General features: G+C 39.9%; 2 protein-coding genes across 2 annotated transcripts; one reads left to right on the forward strand and one right to left on the reverse strand.

Moving 5' to 3' along the window:
- Positions 1 to 776: 776 nt before the first annotated feature.
- On the reverse strand, positions 777 to 14,848 carry LOC147302218 (splicing factor U2AF 35 kDa subunit-like). The gene is made up of 8 exons (XM_086284612.1): positions 14,719 to 14,848; positions 12,449 to 12,536; positions 10,720 to 10,786; positions 4,233 to 4,282; positions 3,607 to 3,705; positions 3,375 to 3,508; positions 1,144 to 1,236; positions 777 to 1,055 (listed from the first exon to the last, which is right to left on the reverse strand). Exons 1-8 carry the CDS (start codon positions 14,760 to 14,762, stop codon positions 947 to 949), a joined length of 684 nt encoding a protein of 227 aa, XP_086140738.1. The 5' UTR covers positions 14,763 to 14,848; the 3' UTR covers positions 777 to 946.
- Positions 14,849 to 15,473: 625 nt separating this feature from the next.
- LOC147302219 (B- and T-lymphocyte attenuator-like) lies at positions 15,474 to 20,834 on the forward strand. The gene is made up of 6 exons (XM_086282999.1): positions 15,474 to 16,011; positions 18,642 to 18,962; positions 19,104 to 19,145; positions 19,223 to 19,345; positions 19,427 to 19,461; positions 19,540 to 20,834. The coding sequence occupies exons 1-6, from the start codon at positions 15,912 to 15,914 to the stop codon at positions 19,864 to 19,866; spliced, it is 948 nt and encodes a 315-aa protein (XP_086139125.1). The 5' UTR covers positions 15,474 to 15,911; the 3' UTR covers positions 19,867 to 20,834.
- Positions 20,835 to 21,044: the final 210 nt, after the last annotated feature.

Raw genomic sequence — 21,044 nt, forward strand, 5'->3', positions numbered from 1 at the left:
AAAAACGCTGAGGTAAAGTAGTCCGTGGCACCTGTTTACTTTTTACTGACCAAACACACCCCCGCGCACGTAGACACCGCGTGTAACAACTTGAAAGCTTCTCATGAACGTCTTTTTTTCGCTAACATTTGAATTCAAGTAAGCAAGGGTTTAATAATCTATTTTTTTGACAACGTAACTAGACTTATAAATTCTCTTAAAAAAAATACAAATAAAATACTTTTCAACTCCCAAGCAGCATTTAAAAGTACAACACATGTACTGTATTTGCATAGAAGTTTGATGTATTTGTACTTTATTGTAGTATTTGTATCTTTATAACTCCAGACTATGCACATTAAACTTAAACCATCTTAAGTGGATCTTAACCCACCATCTTAATTGCTCAATCAATACTATGACAAAATAAGTTTAGATTTGAGATCTATCTGGAGGTAATTTTTTCTTACTTAATTTAGAGGGGTTTTTTTCCCCTTCTTAAACTACCAGAATATTTATCACATCAAATTTAAGCGAAGTGTCAAAAAAGGGAACTAGTAAAAGAACAGGCTGATTAGTTAGCATTGCATCAGCCATTTACCAGAAAAAAAATGCAGCAACAGTTGTCCGCTGTTAGTGACTGTGTGAAGGAAAGTTTACAGTCTGACAGACTACGAAGGAGCTTTAAAATTAGTCTCTGGTTAGCAGCTTTGGTATAAAAATATAGCAGAGTAATAATAAATCATAATAAAATCCTTCCTAGAATAGGATTGAGTCTTGAAGAAAAGCGGTGCAGATGCAGTTACAAATCTGTTTTTTATTGAGAAAGCGGCACAAGCTTGTCTTAAAAAAAAGGGAATAAGAGAAAGAACACTTCCAACAATTCACAAAAAAACAAAAAACAAAATAACTGTCATCACTGTTGGGCTTTAGGGGGAGAATTTTGGTGGGTCCATCTCGTCTACTTTCAGAATCTTCCGGAGCGTTCTCGATCCCTCGACCTCCGCCTCTCGCGGTCCCGCCGTCGATCCCTGGAGCGGGAACGTCGTTCCCGGGAGCGCGAGCGCGAGCGGTGTCTGGTAAAGAAGAGAGCAAAAGATATTTATTTTCAAATTTAAAAGCCATACACAAAAGCAGTTGTCTTGCTCTCGGGCTTTACAGGACCTTTTCCTGCGGCGGCCGTACAGCTCCCTCCTCAGTTCCCTTGATATTGGTTTCAGATGCATGAAGTTGCAGAAGCCACCTCGGGTGCACTCTCTGTAAGTAAGCAAGTGTGTGAAGTTTGATTTCTATTGCACCTTTCTACATAAACATCACAAAGTGCTTCAAACAAAACACCAGAATATAAATTATCAAGTTCCAGTCACAGATCTCTCAGAAGGAGAGTGTTCCAGAAGCCCAAAACTGTCTCCTTTAGTTTTCGTAAAGCAGATGAGTTCCCAAGACACTCAGCCAGCAGGCTCTGATCACATGAACTCAGGGATCTAAAAGTTTGCTCATGTAAGCTGATGTTTGCCTATGAAAAGCTCTAGAAGTCAAACCCAGAATCTTAAAATGGACCCTGGATTCATCAGGGAGCTGGATCAGCAACTGTGTGATGTGAGAGTACGCCATTCTAGAGTTTCTGCATAAACAAGTGAACGATAAAGCCAGATGTGATGTAATAAATGCATGAATAACAGTCACCGGTTTAGAGTGTGAAACAATGTGACTTAGCTTGGCAGTATGTAACACAGGAAAACAGGATGTGAAGGGTTAACGTTGCTGGCCTTGCATTTTGTAGATCTGTGCCACGAGGAAAAGTTGGCTCATAGTCGCACATTCTGAGGAGCCCTGCCAACCCACCAAGCAGAACACCTAATCTTTATCTGCCTCCAGAGTTGAGGGAGAGCAAACAACCCCGTTGATCCAATGGAAGGAAAAAAAAAAAAATCACAGAGGGACTTGTAAAGGAAAAGATCGCAAAGACCCTATCACTGACCAAGGACAGAGTGTAACTACATGTGCACGCTTCTCCTTTGCTCTGTGCCATCATCGTGTCAGCTGATGCTGTCCTTTTAGTTAAATGTGATTGTTTTATACTCAGGGAGACAGGCCCATTACAGTTGCTTCGAGTGCTGCATCCTGAGGCTAGCATCCTTGATTGGTAGACAAGCATTGGCTCCAGGGTGAACAGTGAGGCTCTGTCATCTATCCATCAGCGGCAGGATGACACTGTCTACATTATCTTGTAGACTGTCTAAGTAAATGGCCTGGCCTGTATTTGTATATGCGCCTTCAAAATAAAACAAGACGCACACCAGCTAAGAAGTTGCAACACGCGTTTGCGTACATAAGATTTTCTGGAGGAGGACAGATTTGTTTAGAACTCTTAAAGAAGTCAAAGAAGCAGGCTCCTTTAAGCAATTACTTTGGTGTTCCTCCACCTCCAAAGAAATGTCAGGAGTCCAAAGCGCAAAAGGAGTGCGTATTCTTGGAAAAGTGGTTGCAGGAGGTGAGCTGGCTTCAAACAAATGATGAACGCACAGCGATGTGGTGCAGAATATGCCGTGAAAATCCCACTCTAGTGGACAACTTCTTATCTAGTGCGCGTTTTTAATTTTGACAGCGCACCTGCAGACCACTTATGTGCACCCCTGTATATAACCTTTCAAGCATTAAAGAGGCCGATAGTGCCAGCATTAACAGCAAACTAATGTGACACTGTGAGCATACGATGTTACACATAGTACAAAGTGACAAAATTCTCTTAAATGCACATGCAGTATTTGTTTTAAGAAAGTTTAACCTCTACTCCTTTTTTTACTCACTACAGCCCCGCCCCTCCAGTTCTGCCAGAGGTTTCTTCCTGTTAAAAGGGAGTTTTCCCTCCCACGTTCACCAAATGCTTACTCATAGAGGTTGTCCAATTGTAGAGGTTTTCTTGTATTATCATAGGGTTTTTATCTTACAATATGAAGCATCTTGGGGCAACTGTTGTTGTGGTTTGGCTCTAGATAAAAAACTTTTTTTTCCCTTCCTATAGTCCAGCGGTCCCCAACCCCGGGGCCTCGGACCGGTACCGGTCCGTGAGTCGTTTGGTACCGGGCCGCGAGAGTTGAGGCTCAGGTGTGAAATGTTCAGGGTTTTTATCGGTTTTGAGCGTTATTTTGTTATCGTTTACTTGGTTTTCCTGGGTCTTTTCACATGTGTTATGAATACATTTTCTTTCTTTCGGTACCGGTACTAATTTTATTTTGTTGTAAAGGCCAGTCCGTGAAAATATTGTTGGGCATAAACCGGTCCGTGGCGCTAAAAAGGTTGGAGACCGCTGCTATAGTCTATTAGTCAGCTGGTTAATTAAATACAGTAAAATGCTTTCATTAAACACTAACACGTTTTCTCACAATACTCACCCCATTTCATACTGACGGCAGCAGGCTTCCCTGAAGTCAGTGACTGGGGAGAGTTCTGCGTGGATGGGCTGGCCATTGAACCAGCGGTTGTTAAGGTCCATAACGGCTTTCTCTGCATCCTCCTCGTGACGAAACTACACCCAAAAGACACACACATACTTAGGAAATTACTGGTTTAAGCTCATCATAACAATTCAACCCCGTTTAAATAAACCAAGATCCTAAAACAGACCTTAACATAGACATTGCCGACGAGGTGGTCGCCTAAGTTATCACAGACGTTCATCTCCTCCACTTCTCCATACTTCTCCTCCATCTCTGTGAACACCTCCTGTGTTGGATATTGGGGGGGGGGGGCACAATCGAAACCTGTCAAACCAGTTCTATTCTTATATTGCACCTCTTATAACCAGGAAAACCTACCACACAAACTAACCAAAGTACAAAGCGGCGGTAATGTAAAAACTGTGTAGTAAATAATATGTAGTAGTAAGTAATGCTATTATTGTGGAGTCATGCTGAGTGGCTTTTAATCAGTGAGTAATAAGTTATATAACAACTAAGAAGGATTATTAACCTTTACAAACAATCATCTCTACAACACATATTATAAAAACTGTTTTTAAATCTCATATTCAAAACCTATGAACATGATAAACTCACAATCAGTTTTTATTGGGTTATTAGTTAGCCAAATACCAGCCCCTCTAAACCAATAAAAGATCCTTTCTTCATGAATACACTGTCAATAACACCTTGCCCCAGTTGCTCTTTTTGGCTGAAATATGCAGATAACACATTCATGACGTCCAACAGTGCCACACGTGGGACACAAAGGAGAAACAAAAGTTCACTCACCTCAAAGAACTCATCGTAGTGCTCCTGCATTTCCACATCGCTGACGGCACCTAAAAAACGCCCAAAAAGGGACAGTCATGTCAAAGCTAGACAGACACTGGTGGTTAAAAACTCAGACCATGTTAAGCAACATCAAATCTTGCTAAACCCTGTTAATAATATAAAGTAAAGATTCTGAAGGAGATGCTACACAAACTGTCTTTAACAAGAAAACCCTTTAGTCTTCTCCAGGTTGGTGGATTTACTTTAAAATGACTTTTCTTGCAGTGTTTTGCCACCTTTACAGAACTGTTCACTGAGTACACAGGGATCCTAACATTAAATATGCATTTTAATGACAAACCCCTGACTAAGTCGGGGGCATCACTAGTAGAAGCCAGCTTCAGTAATGCAGAAGCAATCACTGTGCACTCAGTATGAAAACATTAAGTGTAGAAAACCCAGAAACAGTACTTTAATTATAGCTTTTTGGTTTAATCACATCTTGAAAATGAAGGAAGTGAAAGAAAAGCTGCTCTTTGCACATCAGTGCATGACACTGACTGGGCTAATTGGAGTTTAGGCCTGGAAAACATGCAAAACAGCATGAGGCCCAAAAACTCTGTGTGTGTGTGTGTACAGAGGACACAATTCTATACTTGACCAAATTTGATGTGGGGAGGTGTGGTATAATGAATTAAGTGCAGTCAGTGCTGGAGGGTCCTGCGGATGAAGGGAGAACTTACAGTGTAAGCATCAGCAGACTGGGCAGTTTTCAAGGTTATGAAGGTAAATGTTCAAGAGGGAAATGGTCTGAAATACAAAACGTAAACTGCTGTGATATAAATCCAACCGAATACAGAGCTGGGGAGGAAAACAATGTTATTAGATAATTTCTGTTGTGAAATTGCTCCTGCTGATCATGTGATGGTTACACCCGTTTGCACAATCTCAAAAAAATAGACCACTCCGCTGTTTTTCCCCTTAATATAGCAGATCTGTGGTACAAGAAGGCAAGACTGCACAATCACGCTGTATAATGTAGCTTTTGAATATTTTAGCTCATCATGAAAAGGCTGTAATATTAATAAAGGTCTAAAAGAACACTGCTTGACTCAAAGTTTAATTTTGGAGGTAACAGATCATCAATCACACCTGTTTAGTCTCTTAAAGTGTTTCTGAGTTGATTCATTAGATGAAAACTCTGCTTAAAGATTCATTCATTCATTAAAGATTCACCTCAAAATAATGGATAATCTGAACTTGTTCTTTAAAACATTTATAGCCTCACTTGGATTTTTCTTTGAAGTGGATCTATTATTAAAATTAAATTTTATTTATATAGCCCCCAATCATTACAACAGATTGCTTCAAAGTGCTTTATATTGTAAGGTGAAGACCCTACAATAAAAAAAACAGAAAATAACCCCAACAATCATACGACCCCCTATGAGCAAGCACTTTGGCGACAGTGGGAAGGAAAAACTCCCTTTTAACAGGAAGAAACCTCCGGCAGAACCAGGCTCAGGGAGGGGCGGCAATCTGCTGCAACCGGTTGGGGATGAGCGAGTGAAGACGGGACAAAGACACGCTGTGGAAGAGAGCCAGAGATTAATAATAACTAATAATTAAATGCAGAGGTGTATAAACACATAGGGAGTGAAAAAAGAAGAAGAAGAAATACTCAATGCATCATGGGAATCCCCCAGCAGCCTAGACCTATTGCAGTATAACTCAGGAAGGATTCAGGGTCACCTGATCCAGCCCTAACCAAATGACTTATCAAAAAGGAAAGTAGAGATACTGTCTGTCACACGATTCCAAACTGGAAGCTGAAGGCTCTGCCTCCCATTCTACTTCTAAATCCACCACAAGTAGAGCTGGGCGATATGAGATTTTTTCATATCACGATATGTTTTTTTCATTTCAGGCGATAACGATATCTATCACGATATAAGCCAAATAACTATATTTGTAAGATTTAAATGTGCTGTTGCTCACAAGTAAAATGTGAAATAATCAGCAGCTTGTTTTTATTTAAATATTTATTTCCCATAATAAGTTCAACAGGGTAGATGTACTTAAGGAACATGAGACTTTTTCAGATAAATAAAGGCAAATATTGCAAACTACACAAAAGGCAGCCGCTAAAGCGTTTAAGTTTCAAAACAGAACAAACGAAACAGACTACTAAATTGTCAATTCCACTTAGAAACAAAATATTAATTCTAAAAAGAAATCTTAGTTTGTTTTACAGAAGAACAGACAAAACTGACTAACTTTTGTCAATATCAAATAAACTGAGAACTAAAAGGAAATTCTCAATCTCTCCTTGTTGTATAGCTTAGCTTTTCAAACTGTTTTAACAGTTACTTTAGTCTGACAAAAGCCGAATGACGAATTAGCGCTTCCAGTCAGAGACTGAGGCTACGTCCACACGTACACGGGTATTTTTGAAAACGGAGATTTTCCGTTTTCGTTTTAAAAAATAATCCCGTCCACACATAAAGGCAGAAATGAAGGAAAACGCTGCTATGAACATGCCAAAGCAGCAGGTGGCGCTAGATTCCTAACCGTGCAGAAATGTTGGCCAATCAGAAGTCTAGAAGCCTCGGTGGGAAAAAGTAAACAAAGCTGGGGCATAGAAGCAGAACCGAGTCGTATGTGTGGACGGACAGTAACTGTGTGTATATGTAAGCATTTAAACACTGCAGAGAGTAGAATTAACAGTATTGTAGAAATTCATTTCACCGAAACAATAACGTGGCGCACAGTGTGACGCATGCACCAGTTTATTGTATTTCCAGACTTGCTTTCGGCACAATTTACAGTGCACGCTACTCTGTTTTTTGTCAGACTTAAAATAGCCGAAGTACCTTCACACTACGGAACTTCTATGGCTCTTCCGTTCGACAATCTCTCCGGCGTTGGAACCATCATCTGTTTTCTCTTCGGTCACGCTCGGTTGATTTTTCTAGTCGGCACACTCTCCACTTCCTCCATTACGCGCTGGCTCCATTACCCGCTGGCTGCTTCCCACACAAACACACGTGTGGCTTGGCACTTGTGCTGTACGTAACAAGTCACGCGACGTGACGCTGCGGCTGTGATTGGTTCGGCTCTGCGCTACTTAATTTAGATTGGCTGACCTTTTTTTTTTATTTTTATTTTTTTAAGAGGACAAGAGCGGCGAGGTCTATCGCGATAGCTTAATTTCTCTATCGAGTAAAAGTTATATCGCGATACATATCGTTATCGTTCTATCGCCCAGCTCTAACCACAAGTACCCATTATGCTCACTTGAAGCTCCAAATTTTTAATTTTTGGTTCCTACTAGGGTAGTTCTGCGTGATTCATGCCTTGGCACAAAAGCCCATTTCACCATCTTTCTACATCTATCTGATTTGGCTCCTGTTGCCCTCTCTTTAAGCAAACTGTTCTGATCAGCTTCCTCTCATAACGAGAGCAGCAGGTGGGAGGCGTTTCTATACCCATCTCTCTATGACATCATACAGAACCAAGAGTATAAAAAAACTCTCCGAATCTGAGCATTCAGAGTAGTCTGAAGGCACACAGGCACTACTTGTCCATATGCTCACACGTTCACATTATCTGAAACTTTGGACAACATTTAAAAGTACATATATAACAGACTATAAGAAAAAGCATAATAGCTCCACTTCAAGTACTACAAATTTCTATTTGTTTTTTTAATTTATCAAGTACAGAGTAGCTGTGTATTAAAAGACAGTCTATCAACATTAAACCAAATACAGGCCTGTCAAAGCTAGCTGGATGTGTAGTTTGAACACAGAGCCCAAAGACAAATAGACAAGCTAATTCTCAATCCACAGGCAGCCTATGACTCCATTACCAACCTACCTGCATGAGAGGGTCTGCTTCAGCTCTGCCAGACTGGGCTCGACATATTTACTGATCTCATTTCTTCCATAATCAGCACAGTTTGTAAGCACTGTTTGCTTTAGTGTCACTGGTCAGACGGTTGTTTACTGCATTCTGAGTTACGTGAAAGCAGAGGCATCAGAAGCAGGTGTTCATGCTTTTTTGTTTGTTTGTATTAGGCGAGTGGTTCCCAAACTTTTTCTGCAGGGCCTCCATCAGTAGATAAAAACATTTTTCAAGGCCACCCCTCACATGCAATCTTATACACACTTTTTTCTCACAAACTCCAAACAGCTTTTTAGTGATCAATACAGAAATACAATTTAAGCATGTGAACCTAAAGAAAAATAACAAATAAGAAGCAACAAGTACTCAGGAAGCACAAACCTCCACCAAGGCAGCAATTTAAAAACTGCCTACGTAATTTAAAAAGTTTGAACTTGTTTTGACTGAACAACAAAGTGCAGACTTTTGTTATTCTCCCTGTTGAAACCCATTTTAATATACTGCACATTATTTTGAGTATAACCATGTTTATTTATTTTTTAATGTGGAATAATTTACTCGACTATATTTTTATGGTTTTCCATTAGGTGGTAGTGCCTGTTAGGAGGTACTTTTTTTTTTTTTTAAGTGGCAGACGTTGTTGTGTTTGAGATGGCTGATGACAGAATCCGTAGGGAGCAAGAGCTGGGCGATAGAACGATAACGATATGTATCGCGATATAACTTTTACTCGATAGAGAAATTAAGCTATCGCGATAGACCTCGTCGCTCTTGTCCTCTTTAAAAAAAAAAAAAAAAAAAAAAAAAAAAAGGTCAGCCGATCCAAATTCAGTAGCGCAGAGCTGAACCAATCACAGCCGCAGCGTCACGTCGCGTGACTTGCTACTTACTGCACAAGTGCCAAGCCGCACGTGTGTTTGTTTGGGAAGCAGCCAGCGCATAATGGAGGAAATGAGTGTGCCGACTAGAAAAATCAACCGAGCGTGACCGAAGAGAAAACCGATGATGGTTCCAATGCCGGAGAGATTGTCGAACGGAAGAGCCATAGAAATTCCGTAGTTTGAAGGTATTTCGGCTATTTCAAGTCTGACAAAAAACAGAGTAGCGTGCACTGTAAATTGTGCCGAAAGCAAGTCTGGAAATACAATAAACTGGTGCATGCGTCACACTGTGCGCCGCGTTATTGTTTCGGTGAAATGAATTTCTACAATACTGTTACTGTTAATTCTACTCTCTGCAGTGTTTAAATGCTTACATATACACACAGTTACTGTCCCTCCACACATACGACTCGGTTCTGCTTCTATGCCCCAGCTTTGTTTACTTTTTCCCACCGAGGCTTCTAGACTTCTGATTGGCCAACATTTCTGCACGGTTAGGAATCTAGCGCCACCTGCTGCTTTGGCATGTTCATAGCAGCGTTTTCCTTCATTTCTGCCTTTATGTGTGGACGGGATTATTTTTTAAAACGAAAACGGAAAATCTCCGTTTTCAAAAATACCCGTGTACGTGTGGACGTAGCCTCAGTCTCTGACTGGAAGCGCTAATTCGTCATTCGGCTTTTGTCAGACTAAAGTAACTGTTAAAACAGTTTGAAAAGCTAAGCTATACAACAAGGAGAGATTGAGAATTTCCTTTTAGTTCTCAGTTTATTTGATATTGACAAAAGTTAGTCAGTTTTGTCTGTTCTTCTGTAAAACAAACTAAGATTTCTTTTTAGAATTAATATTTTGTTTCTAAGTGGAATTGACAATTTAGTCTGTTTCATTTGTTCTATTTTGAAACTTAAACGCTTTAGCGGCTGCCTTTTGTGTAGTTTGCAATATTTGCCTTTATTTATCTGAAAAAGTCTCATGTTCCTTAAGTACATCTACCCTGTTGAACTTATTATGGGAAATAAATATTTAAATAAAAACAAGCTGCTGATTATTTCACATTTTACTTGTGAGCAACGGCACATTTAAATCTTACAAATATAGTTATTTGGCTTATATCGTGATAGATATCGTTATCGCCTGAAATGAAAAAAACATATCGTGATATGAAAAAATCTCATATCGCCCAGCTCTATAGGGAGCTCGAGGTTTGCTTTGTGTCACGTGCAAACAACGTCATGGGAGTTTCGAGCCGCGTTACTAAAACGATGTCGATGTCTATGTCTATGTTAAGGTGGTCCTCAGTTTTAATGTAAAACAGCTGAAACCAAGTTCAGCAGGTGCTAGTGGAAAAGAGGCATAGCATTATACGACACAGTGGTCCATTTTCATTACACACTGTGGTGAAGCAGAGACTGAGATATGCCTCAGTATATTTTGTGGTCTTTTTGGCAGTTGTACTGTCCACGCTTTGCTTCAGAGACCCATGTGTCATTTTATTCAGCACTGCTGGACCATTACTCTCATAACTGTGCCTTCCTAGTTTGGGAACCACAGGGTTAGATATTACACATCAACTGTGTTGGGGTTCGTGGGAGATAATGGGGTCCGAACAAGTTCTCCAGTGAAGAAGGCTGAAGCAGTCCCTTGGATGTGCTTTTATATTGGACCAGTGCTTTTAGGAAACAGAGCAAGAAAACGTTGCTGATGAAAGTTTCACTTACAGCGAGAAGCGTCGGCTGTCTGCGCACTGTTCTGAGGATTGCGGTAGATGTTCTGAATCAAGATGGTCTGTGGAGAAAACAAGAAAAAGTGCATCTGGTGAGCCAGGAGTGTCAGGTTTTCAACCTTTTCTGGTAACAAAGACTTCAGTTTGAGCCTGTCAGTAATATCATGCTTTAGCACATTTAAAAGAAAAAGAAATGTGATAAGTGTGACATATTAGGGTCAATGTAAAACTACACTGGAATGTAGGCTGGCCGTGTGTTTGCGGCAAGTTTGCCATGTCTTCCCCACTCTCTACATTTTAGCCCACACTCACAGTAACCTCAGTTAACCTACCTCACGCAACTTCACATACTTCACATAACATAAAGCACCAACTTTTTCCCAATTTCAAAACACAGGTTACTGAATACCACACACACAAAAAAAAAAACAAATGAAAAAAAAAAAACCCCACACTGAAAATGATCAACAAGAAGTCAGTGACACATTAAGGCAAAGACAAACAAAGCACATGAGTTTGGAATAACATGAACAGGACAATGACCAGAACACTTTTCTCACATTTACACCCACCCACAGAATGAAAATCACTAGAACCAGGACAAGTTCTCTTGTAAAAGAGATCAAATATACTCACGCATGGGATACATTTAACAGGAAAATTCACAGACACTTTTTAGGGTAACAGACTCATTGCTTTATGCATGCAGACCAATTGTGCTTATGAGCGTAGCCACTTCTAAAGGCTCATTTTGAGCCAAGAAAAACCCTCACTTTTTACACACACCATGCAAACCTAACATAACTTTAAAACCACAAAGACTTTGAGCGCATATGAGCAATTTTATGCTCTTGTGTCTAAATCCTTCAGGGCCACGGCATGCAACTCATTAAGTCAAGAGGGCAAACTGCAGGTCTTAATGTTCAATTCCGATTTTTTGATCAAATCCGTTTTTTTTGTCTGCTATTCACACTACAAATAAAATGCGACAGCAAACGCGCTCTAGTGTGAACACTCAAAGCGGCCTACATGCGCAAAAGAAGACGTCACACACAACACGCTCTGTTTAGACCCAGACCAAACAGTGTTGTTCGACTGATGGCCCTTAATATAAACACTTGTTTCAGACTTTACGTTTCCCAGTTTTGCTTTAAGTTATAAAGATATTTTGTTATTTACATATGGCCTGATAATTATCCTTATTGCTGTTTTAGAGAGGAGCGGTGCTTCAAAGTATAGTTGTCTGTCAGAATCTGCAGATTATACAGTACAAATAAAATGTTCACGTTTCTCCAACGTTGTCTTCCCAGCAGTTTCACTGGATGGCCAGGAAGCGTTCACGATGTCTTCTCGGGCACTGATAATTGGTGTCTGTCTTGTGTCAGTGACGTAAAAGACGGATTTAATGCGACATGACCATTCAAACAGCAGTCGCTTTCTAAAACATCAGATATGTATCGGATTCAGTACTACATACAAAAGTGACCCAGATCGGATTTGAAAATATCGGATTTGTGCTGTTAACACTGTCACACCATGATCGGATATGGGTCGCATAGGGTCAAAAAAGTCAGATTTGATGCGCTTTCGCCTGCAGTGTGAACATAGCCTAAGTGGGTCAGGAGGTACACTGGGTTATCAGTGTACTGCAGGGCTGAGGGTTCGTGGTCGACCTCATGCAATAAAGTCATCAATTTAAAAAGGTACTTTGCTGGGATACCCACCTGGCTGAAGGTTGGTTTGTTGTGCAATCTCGAACAGCGGTCTCCATGTCTGCAAGCTCCAATTTTAAAGTAGAAGGAACAATTGACCCTGAAAAAAGAAGAAAAATCATTATCACACATATTTAGAATCTGACCTTGGGTGTTGCTAAGGTGTACGAATGTTGACATATTAACAGAACTAATGAAAAAGCAGAATGCAACTACCCTGTTTGTTCTGAACCATCAGTGATGGGTCTTAAACCGTTTATAGACAAAACCTAATACGGAGCGTAGAGATATAACCTTTATAAGCAATAGACAATAACTGTTTTATTACAGATGCAACATACAATAACAGTAGCTGCACTACAGTAACACAACCACACCCATAACACTGCACAGAAACAGCACAATGCTGCACACTCCGACTGGTAAGATAACGAATGAAATGACTGTGATAAATACAAAGGTTTGGTTGAAGGTTTGTTAACATCTGAGGCTGGTTTTAAAGACCATAAAGCCAACAAAGTTAGAAAATGAGACTAACTACGCTTCACAACCCGATAACTTGTTGTAGATGCTCTAGTCCTGCAGGTGCTGTCGCTGCCAGACCAGGCCTGACGTCTGGCTAAGTCCACAAAACACAGACGCTTCCTTGCAAAACAGAAAGACCAGATTTACATAGCCTGTCTAAAATGGGAGGGAGGGGTGCATTACAGAATGAAATCCAAAAGTATCAGGGCCATGACCGTCAGGTCCTTGGGAGTCATAGTTATACAAGAAGTTGGAACTTCATCCACTCCCAGAGGAAGTCAGGGCAAAACCCAGTCAGGAAACGAAAGTCTGTGTCTGCTTCATTTAGGACATGTGAAATGTCAGAGTAGTGCAGACACCAGGTGCAGAGGTGTTATGCGTTTTACATTTAATACATACTCGAAAAGATGTGGGAAGAAAAAAAAGGTACCAAAAAACTTCCAAAACATATATTTTGCATTTCTTTTAACTATTAAAAGCATTTTAATCAACTCATAGCTCTCTGTGAAATTGGTTGATTGTATACAAATGATAATCTTAATATAATGATGCAATATGGACTAAACTTACTATATAAACTGCTTAGGTTACCAGGGTTATCAACAACTATAATGAATTTGGGAATTATACTTTATGACCCATAAATCTGTTGAAATTATATATATATTATGTGTAGCAGCTTATGTCAAAACCAGCATCTACAATATGTGTACATTGTTGTTTGTAAATACAGTTTTCTAAACAATTTTCAGTTGTTGTTTTTTAATTATTTGGGACAAGTCACGCATTCCTGTAAATAAGAGATCATCAAACAGCAACACTAATAGTACCTGTAACGGATTACTTTGTCTTATACAATGAATGTGTAAGAAGAACAATAAATACATGTTACTCATTTGTTTGGTGTATAGGAACAACTTTTTTTCACCATCATTACCACCAAGTCACGTCTTTTTCATATAAGACTGAAGCAATGAAGCACTGCGGGGCTCACTACTAGTACTGAAAGACATCAGTCGCATAGTAGACCGTGTGAACATTACAGCTACGGCTGGCCTACTTACTGATCTTTCATTAACGCGATACTTGATCAAAGTTTGTCCGGGAATTAAATTACATTGATTCTAGCCTCTTAATACGCACAGTACAAATGGATGTACGTTTCTGGCTCTGCTTGGGTATCTCAACCACTGTTGTGTTTCACCCGTACGAAACCAAAGATCCTACTTGTGGAAATCATCACATCAGTACATAAACGTATAGCTAACTTAAAGCTACTTTTAAGACTTCAGCAGGCACATAGTGGAAGATGCTTTCTGCTGCACTCCACCGGTGGGGCGGAACAATACAAGCCAGACAGGTACTCTGCTAATCAGCTTCTTAACTGAGCGGGCCACGCGTTAGCGGTTTCTTCTTCTTTTTGAAAATTTCTTTAACATACACTTAACATACACTCCAGTTGTGCACGCACAAACTGGAAACATTTAAAACAACTGAATGTTTTGGCGCAAACTAACAGCACGCAAAGGCTGCAAGTTAGCCAGGGCATGAGTTTCATTCAAAGCGTTAGCTTAACGTTAGCTTCCTCCTGCTAAGGTTAGCTTGACTGGGACATGCAGCTGAGCTGTGGGTACAAAATAAGCCCCACCGCCGGCAAAATAGAACCACTGCAAGCACACTTTACATAAAAGCGATATCTTATACGAATTTAAGAACGAATAATATTTAAAACTGACTGAAAACTGTTCAAAACTTACTTGTCTTTCTCTGTACCGAAAATGGATGCCAGGTACTCCGCCATTTTCGGGTCGTCGGAAACGTCCTCGTTACGTCATTACGTAAAGAGTGGGCGCTTGCGTATGGTTTTCATCCTGTACTTAGCCGTACCGCCGGCTGACAGCGCTGTTGTTTCAGAAATTAGTTCCCTCCTCGGGTGAACAGCGCTGTGCCATTTTTTTAATTTTCTCGAATAGCATGAAAATTCCCCTTTGATTAAGTAGTTTTACGTTATTCCCCACCAAAATGAGGACTAGTTTCCAGATATAGAATTGGAAAAAATTAAGCAAATTTATTTCCAGTTGGGACGCAGCATTACAAAGTAGGCTATTAGAATTATACTTTTACTTATAAAACAGCCAGATTATTTTTTTTAAGTGGATAGCTACTTTTCCACATGCTGGTGGCCAAAGCTGAGAGATATGGGCAAAAGAAAAAAAGCTCAGTGTACTTTTAAGTATAGGTGAAGCTCCCAACCACAGTATATTTCTATTCAAAAGATAAAAAAGCAACCCTGACATCTTTGGGGTGATTTATATCTTCAGAAACCTCCCAGAGGACTCCATTAAAACCCAACTGAAGGTGATTGACTGACAGATAAGGGGTCCACGGGTTGATGGTCTTACCAAAACAGCAACCACACACACATGTCAACAGAGTGGGCATTAAAGCCTAACAGGCCACAAAGTCCCCATCTCCTCTTCAGAGCAATGTACACCCTCCGCTCAAACCACAGTGCTCTGCACAAGGTCGCACAAGTTTGCAGGAGAGGCAGACGGCAACTTAAAAGGAAAGGAGAGGGGAAAGGAAGTCAGCTTAAAGAAGGTAAACCACACAATCTACCCAGAAGTGATGATGAAGGTGCACAGGTTCACAGAGCGAAACAAGACTCTGAAATGAAAAGTGTGCGCGAGAGAGGGCTCATGTGGGAACCCCCTGTTTTTGAGATATTTCACTGAATTTGACTTGCAAGATTTGCAGAAGCAAGACCACCCACTGGTGTACACACCCCAGCTTCAATCACACAGAGGGTGGGAGAGAGACAGAGATAAGGGGAAAGGAGTGAGCAGAAAGAGGAAGGAGCAAGTTTCATATCAGTGTTTCTCTTTTGGGTTTATCACATAATAATGCGCTTGGAGGAACATTACTGCCTTGGGCTGGCTGTTACTGGACAATGACGGGAGCTTTTCTCAGCATCATGAGGGCTAATCGATGCTGGACCATCCTCCATGTGTCCATCTTGGTTGGGCTGCTCCTCACCTTAAATGCTCAGAGTAAGTTGATGTTTTTGTACAGATCGTGTTGTGCCGTCTCAGTATTTGTGGAATATTTGCTTTCTTCTCTTCTCAGGCAGTCAGGCTGAGAAGTAAAGTGTTTGCGATCGTACTGGAAATGATCTGATAAAAGCTGTTGGCCTGATATTTTTAAAGGTTGTGACCCGGAAAGTGCCACATCCACATATGATGTAACTTTTGAGTGAAAAGTGGCTGCCAGTCGTGCAGCTTTAAAAAAAGATCAGAGGCAGAATTCAGTTAGATCTCAAAATCTCAAACTCAAACTATCAGTGGTATCAGATATCGAAGGCAGATTCTGCCATAAATGGCACAGCCTGCCTTTAAACATCTGCAGAGCTTTCTGTTTCAGATGCTAAAACTTTTGCTTCTGTTCTCCCAGAGCAGCAGGGTTTCTTACGTGTGGGAGCTTGATGGAAATAATTTGCACAGGAGGAAAAGATCATATATATTAAAAAGAAATTCTCAGAGCTCAATTAATCGCCTACTTTATGTTCCTTGTGCTTTTTTATGTGTGTGATGGTTTGGATCAGGGGAGATACTAGCTCCGTGTAATTTCCTATTTTTAATTTCTCATGGGAAACGTAAGATGCACGTGACTTTATTCACAGCCAGTATAGTGACATACGCAAATGAGCGCACTCCTTTAATATAACTAAAATATTAAAAGTGAAGTGTCAGGTATTTAATCTTGTGTGTGCCGTCATTAAAAAGAAACACAGTTGAAAATTAGGAAGCAAAAAGTATCACATCAGTGAATCAGACATAATAGAGCTGCTGTAATTTTTAGTTATGAATAAGGTTAAAAAGACTGTGTGGACTGGGAGAGGCTGTGTTTGTGGGTCTGTGTCAAAAGGAATTGACCACACAAGTAAGAAATGAAACTGTGCAACTTCCTAGAGAGGACACAAGATGTACAGCAGTGGTTTTAATGGAGTAGGAAGAGCAATGTTGTCCAAAACCAAAGGTCAACAATGGTCTAGACAAACAGAAAGACACACAACAAAAAGACTGGAGTGGGCGAGACATGAAGTGACAAATAAACTGCTCATAAAACACAAAATAGCTTCGCCCAACGCTGATAAAAAGAATGCTGATGAATGGCTTCAAAATCTTTAGTTAAATGAAATCAAAATATTTCTGTGGCTCAGATTAAATCTGTTGTGTTTTACGTGGATCTGGTCAGGCCCGCTACAGACACCGCACAGTGTGAGGCGTCAGAATGGGCAGATATCAGGCTTCGTAAGAATAAAGGGTGTGGTGTAGATAATTAAATACATTTGTTTACGTGGCAGTATTTCTTATAAAAATACTAAGAGACTCCTGTTCACAAGAATATTGCTCAGAGAGGGATTTTCCCTCATGACAATGATCACAAACATACTGTAGTAAATACACAAGAGGAGAAACAATGATAACACAGACATGGTCACCTGTTGCGATGATGCAATACTCGTCTGGGCCCAATGAAGCCTCACATCCCTGTAAAATTTCTGTTTCAAAAAATGTTTAAAAAGTATCAATGGTCTTAATCACATATTTAAAAAAATTGACAATCTAAATATCCCCTCACAGTAATGCTTATTAAAACACCTTTTTCTACAGATTACTTGCTATAGTCACTCTGGTCTACTACAAGGTGTCTTTAAATGTGGTCTAAAGGTGATACAGTTGTCAGTGCTAATATTAATAGTAATCATGAAGGTGGGACCTAAATATTTGTCTGCCATAATGCTGGACTCTGCCTAAACACACGCCTGCTAAAAGATTTTTTTATGGTGAATGTTAAACGACAGAAACACTGTGGGACAGCAGCAGCTAAAAGTAATGTTTTTATAAATTGCAATTACAGGTTTATATGGACTTCACTTAAAGCATAACTATTATTATCAAATTCTTGTCTCGGTAAAAATGTCTAATAATTAATTCAAAAAAATTCACAGGCATTCTTAAACTGCTCTGAAGCTTCTGGGTTCAAATTCTCCCTCTTAACATAATATTCTTTGGTAAAACTTGAAAAGCAAAATCATCTCTTAAAGGTTTTCTACAGGACAGTTATGATAGGTGCTGTCCTGAAAACTCAGAAGTTTAAACTTCCAGTTTTTCTGTCATATGATAAACAGCTCCGGGACACATGCTGGTGGATCTTGTAGTGAGACTGTGAGCTCAGTATTTAAGAGCAGTGGAATATCTGACAGTAAAAGGTATACATTAAATTAATACACGTGGCTTTAGGTTTCCCTTTGTGTTAGGACGGGTTCACTCACAGTTTGCTGAACTGCTGGAGTTCATGCAAATTACTTTTCCACTCATTATCAAATAAATGTCACTGAGTGATTTTTCTTTTTAATCTTTTTTTTTTTCATTCTTACTGTTTGTCATACCTCATGTTTACTTCTTTGATCTTATTGTTGCAATATGATGGATATGTTTATATATTTATTAGTCTTCAATTAAACAGTCTTTATATAAATGTATTGTCTAAACACCTTTGATCAGTCTCTTGTGTAATATATTGCTTTATGTTCTCAATTAAATTAAAATTAACATCAAACATTTCTTAATTTCTAATTGTTCTTCTTTATGTGTTTGGTATAATTTCTCTTCTGCAGGTGACTCTGACTGTTCTACAGAAATTAGAGTACGTCGCAACACAGTTTATAATGCATCAGCTGGACAACAACTTTGGATTAATTGCCCAGTATTTTTTTGCAATGATTCACCAACAACAGTCACCTGGTATAAAGTTGAGGAAGCTATTGTCCCCGTCAATGTCAGCGGTGACAGTCACATTAAAACAGATTTGAAACCTTTAAACAAATCAGTATGGATCTTCTATTTGATCTTCCAGAACATTCTCAGACATGACTCTGGTCAGTATCAGTGTCAAGGTGGAGGGAGTATGGGTCATGCCATCACTGTCAATGTCTATGGTGAGTGTGGATTTTTCACCAATTATAATTCTCTAAGAAACCTTCACTCACACTGAACAGTGGACTTTTTCTGAATCTCATGATATTTTTGTGTTGTTCAGACCTCAGACAGCTTCTCTGTTGTTTTTTTTTTTTTTACAGATCATGCTGAAATTACCACTATTACACAGAATAATCTCACAGGTAAGAAAGGTTTTATATAATGTGTGTTGTTGTAGCTTTATTGAATCCAAACTGACTGAAACCTGTTTTTCTTGCAGTCAGCACGACTGCTCCTGACAATACAGAAACCTTGTTGCCGTACGTGTACTCTGCTGCTGGGATCGCCACATTCGTCATCATAGTCATAATCATATCTGTCATATCAATGCGAGGCTGTAAAGGTGAGCTGTTCTCTCGCCTTTTCAAAATAAAACATCACCAGATGTACTGAATACTAAACATGTAAACTGTCCATCCTGCAGGGAAGCCAAAGAAAGACAGTCAAGCTGAAAATCAGGTAAGATATAAAATATTTCAAGCTTATCACATTTTTTCCATCAATAATTTTAACTCGAACATTTTTGGATGTTTCCAGTACATGCAGATCCCCATGGTGGAGCGACCTCTTCCTCAACCCAGCTTGGAGCCCTCACAGAGAGGAAGCCCCTATGCTGCACCATCTCGGAGATCTACCAAGAGGAAAACTCCACCAAGGCAGCCCAATGAGTTTAGATTATCAAGAGATAATGAGCAGGCTTATGGGCCGAGTCATGTGGGCAGAGAGAGACAGAGGAACACCGTGGAGGAGGAGAGCGGCTCTGTTGTGTATGCTGCTCTTAACCACGAGCTGCCTCAGCGGGTTAATCGGCCACGGATGGAGGTGGAAGAGACCTCAGAGTACGCAGCCATCCGTTTGGCATAAAGACTAAGAACTGCTTGACTAAATCACACTAGAGGACAACTGATGAATATCTGAAGCTGGTGTAACTCCACCAGAGGAGACCTGAAGGACAGTTAGAAGGGAATGCAGAGACTCGAAGTAAAGAGTGTGGATACCAAAAACACAACTCATCACTTCTGTAAAAACTGCTCTTTGATCTTTGAGTTATACCGCATAGACCATCACACCTTGTTTACCTGAGATCCTGAAGACTTGTTAATAATTTAAATAGCAGAATCAGCACCCTCACATTTTGGTCAATATTTAAAAGCCTACAAGCTTTCATAAGTGTTTTTACTCTCGCTGATTATGCCTCTGCTCAGTTTGGGATTTAGCAGAGTTATGCTGAGATTCTTCACCAGATGTCATGTCACTTACAATGGGTACACTAACAAGAGCTGTGTTAGAGCATGTTTGATATATATGGGCACAATGTCTCAGCACAGACAATACCACCCAGTGTACCTAGCAAATTACACCTACAACGTCAATCAACCATAAAATACAACCTGTGCCAAGCAAACTGCAAAGAGTATGGTCTGAGCACACACATCACATTGTGTTTAGATTTAAAGCTGTTAGGGATTCTAACACCAAAGCTGTTGCCTCAAATGGTGCTTAATAGAAGCATTTTGTGTCATGTGGCATCATAAGCAGTCATCTCCAGGGCTGAAAAATGACAGAGGTGCCAAAAACTGCAGTTCCTCAAATGTCCACTTGAGGTTGACTACAAAAGTCAATCCTTGTAGTTAAAATGTCCAAGTTTACACCAGGAATAACATAGCAGCATGTCAAAAAGTAAAGGCTTGAAAATAATACCAAACTAGCTGGTAATATCAGTCAGCATTACTTATTTCTGTAGGTTACTCCTGTGCAGAGATGGGCAGTAACGCGTTACTTGTTACTTGTAACGCGTTACTGTAATCGATTACTTTTTTCAGGTACTTTTTGGCAATAGTAATCCCTTACTTTACGTAAGGGATTACTATTGCAAAAACGGTAATTAGATCACCGTTACTTTCCCGTAGGAACGCTGCGTTACTGCGTTACTAAAACCGTGATTTTTTTGCGAGAATGTCTCATGACAGTGACGTAAGCGAGTGCAACATTCGTGAAAACAGCTGTGTGCAGATCAACAATGGATAATATATTGAGTGCAG

The sequence above is a fragment of the Aulonocara sp. 'chitande type north' Nkhata Bay genome, linkage group LG23, assembly GCF_057382095.1.
Source record: "Aulonocara sp. 'chitande type north' Nkhata Bay isolate Kocher_YH1m ecotype deep benthic linkage group LG23, A_spYH_male_GT1.1, whole genome shotgun sequence".
NCBI classification, from domain to species: domain Eukaryota; kingdom Metazoa; phylum Chordata; class Actinopteri; order Cichliformes; family Cichlidae; genus Aulonocara; species Aulonocara sp. 'chitande type north' Nkhata Bay.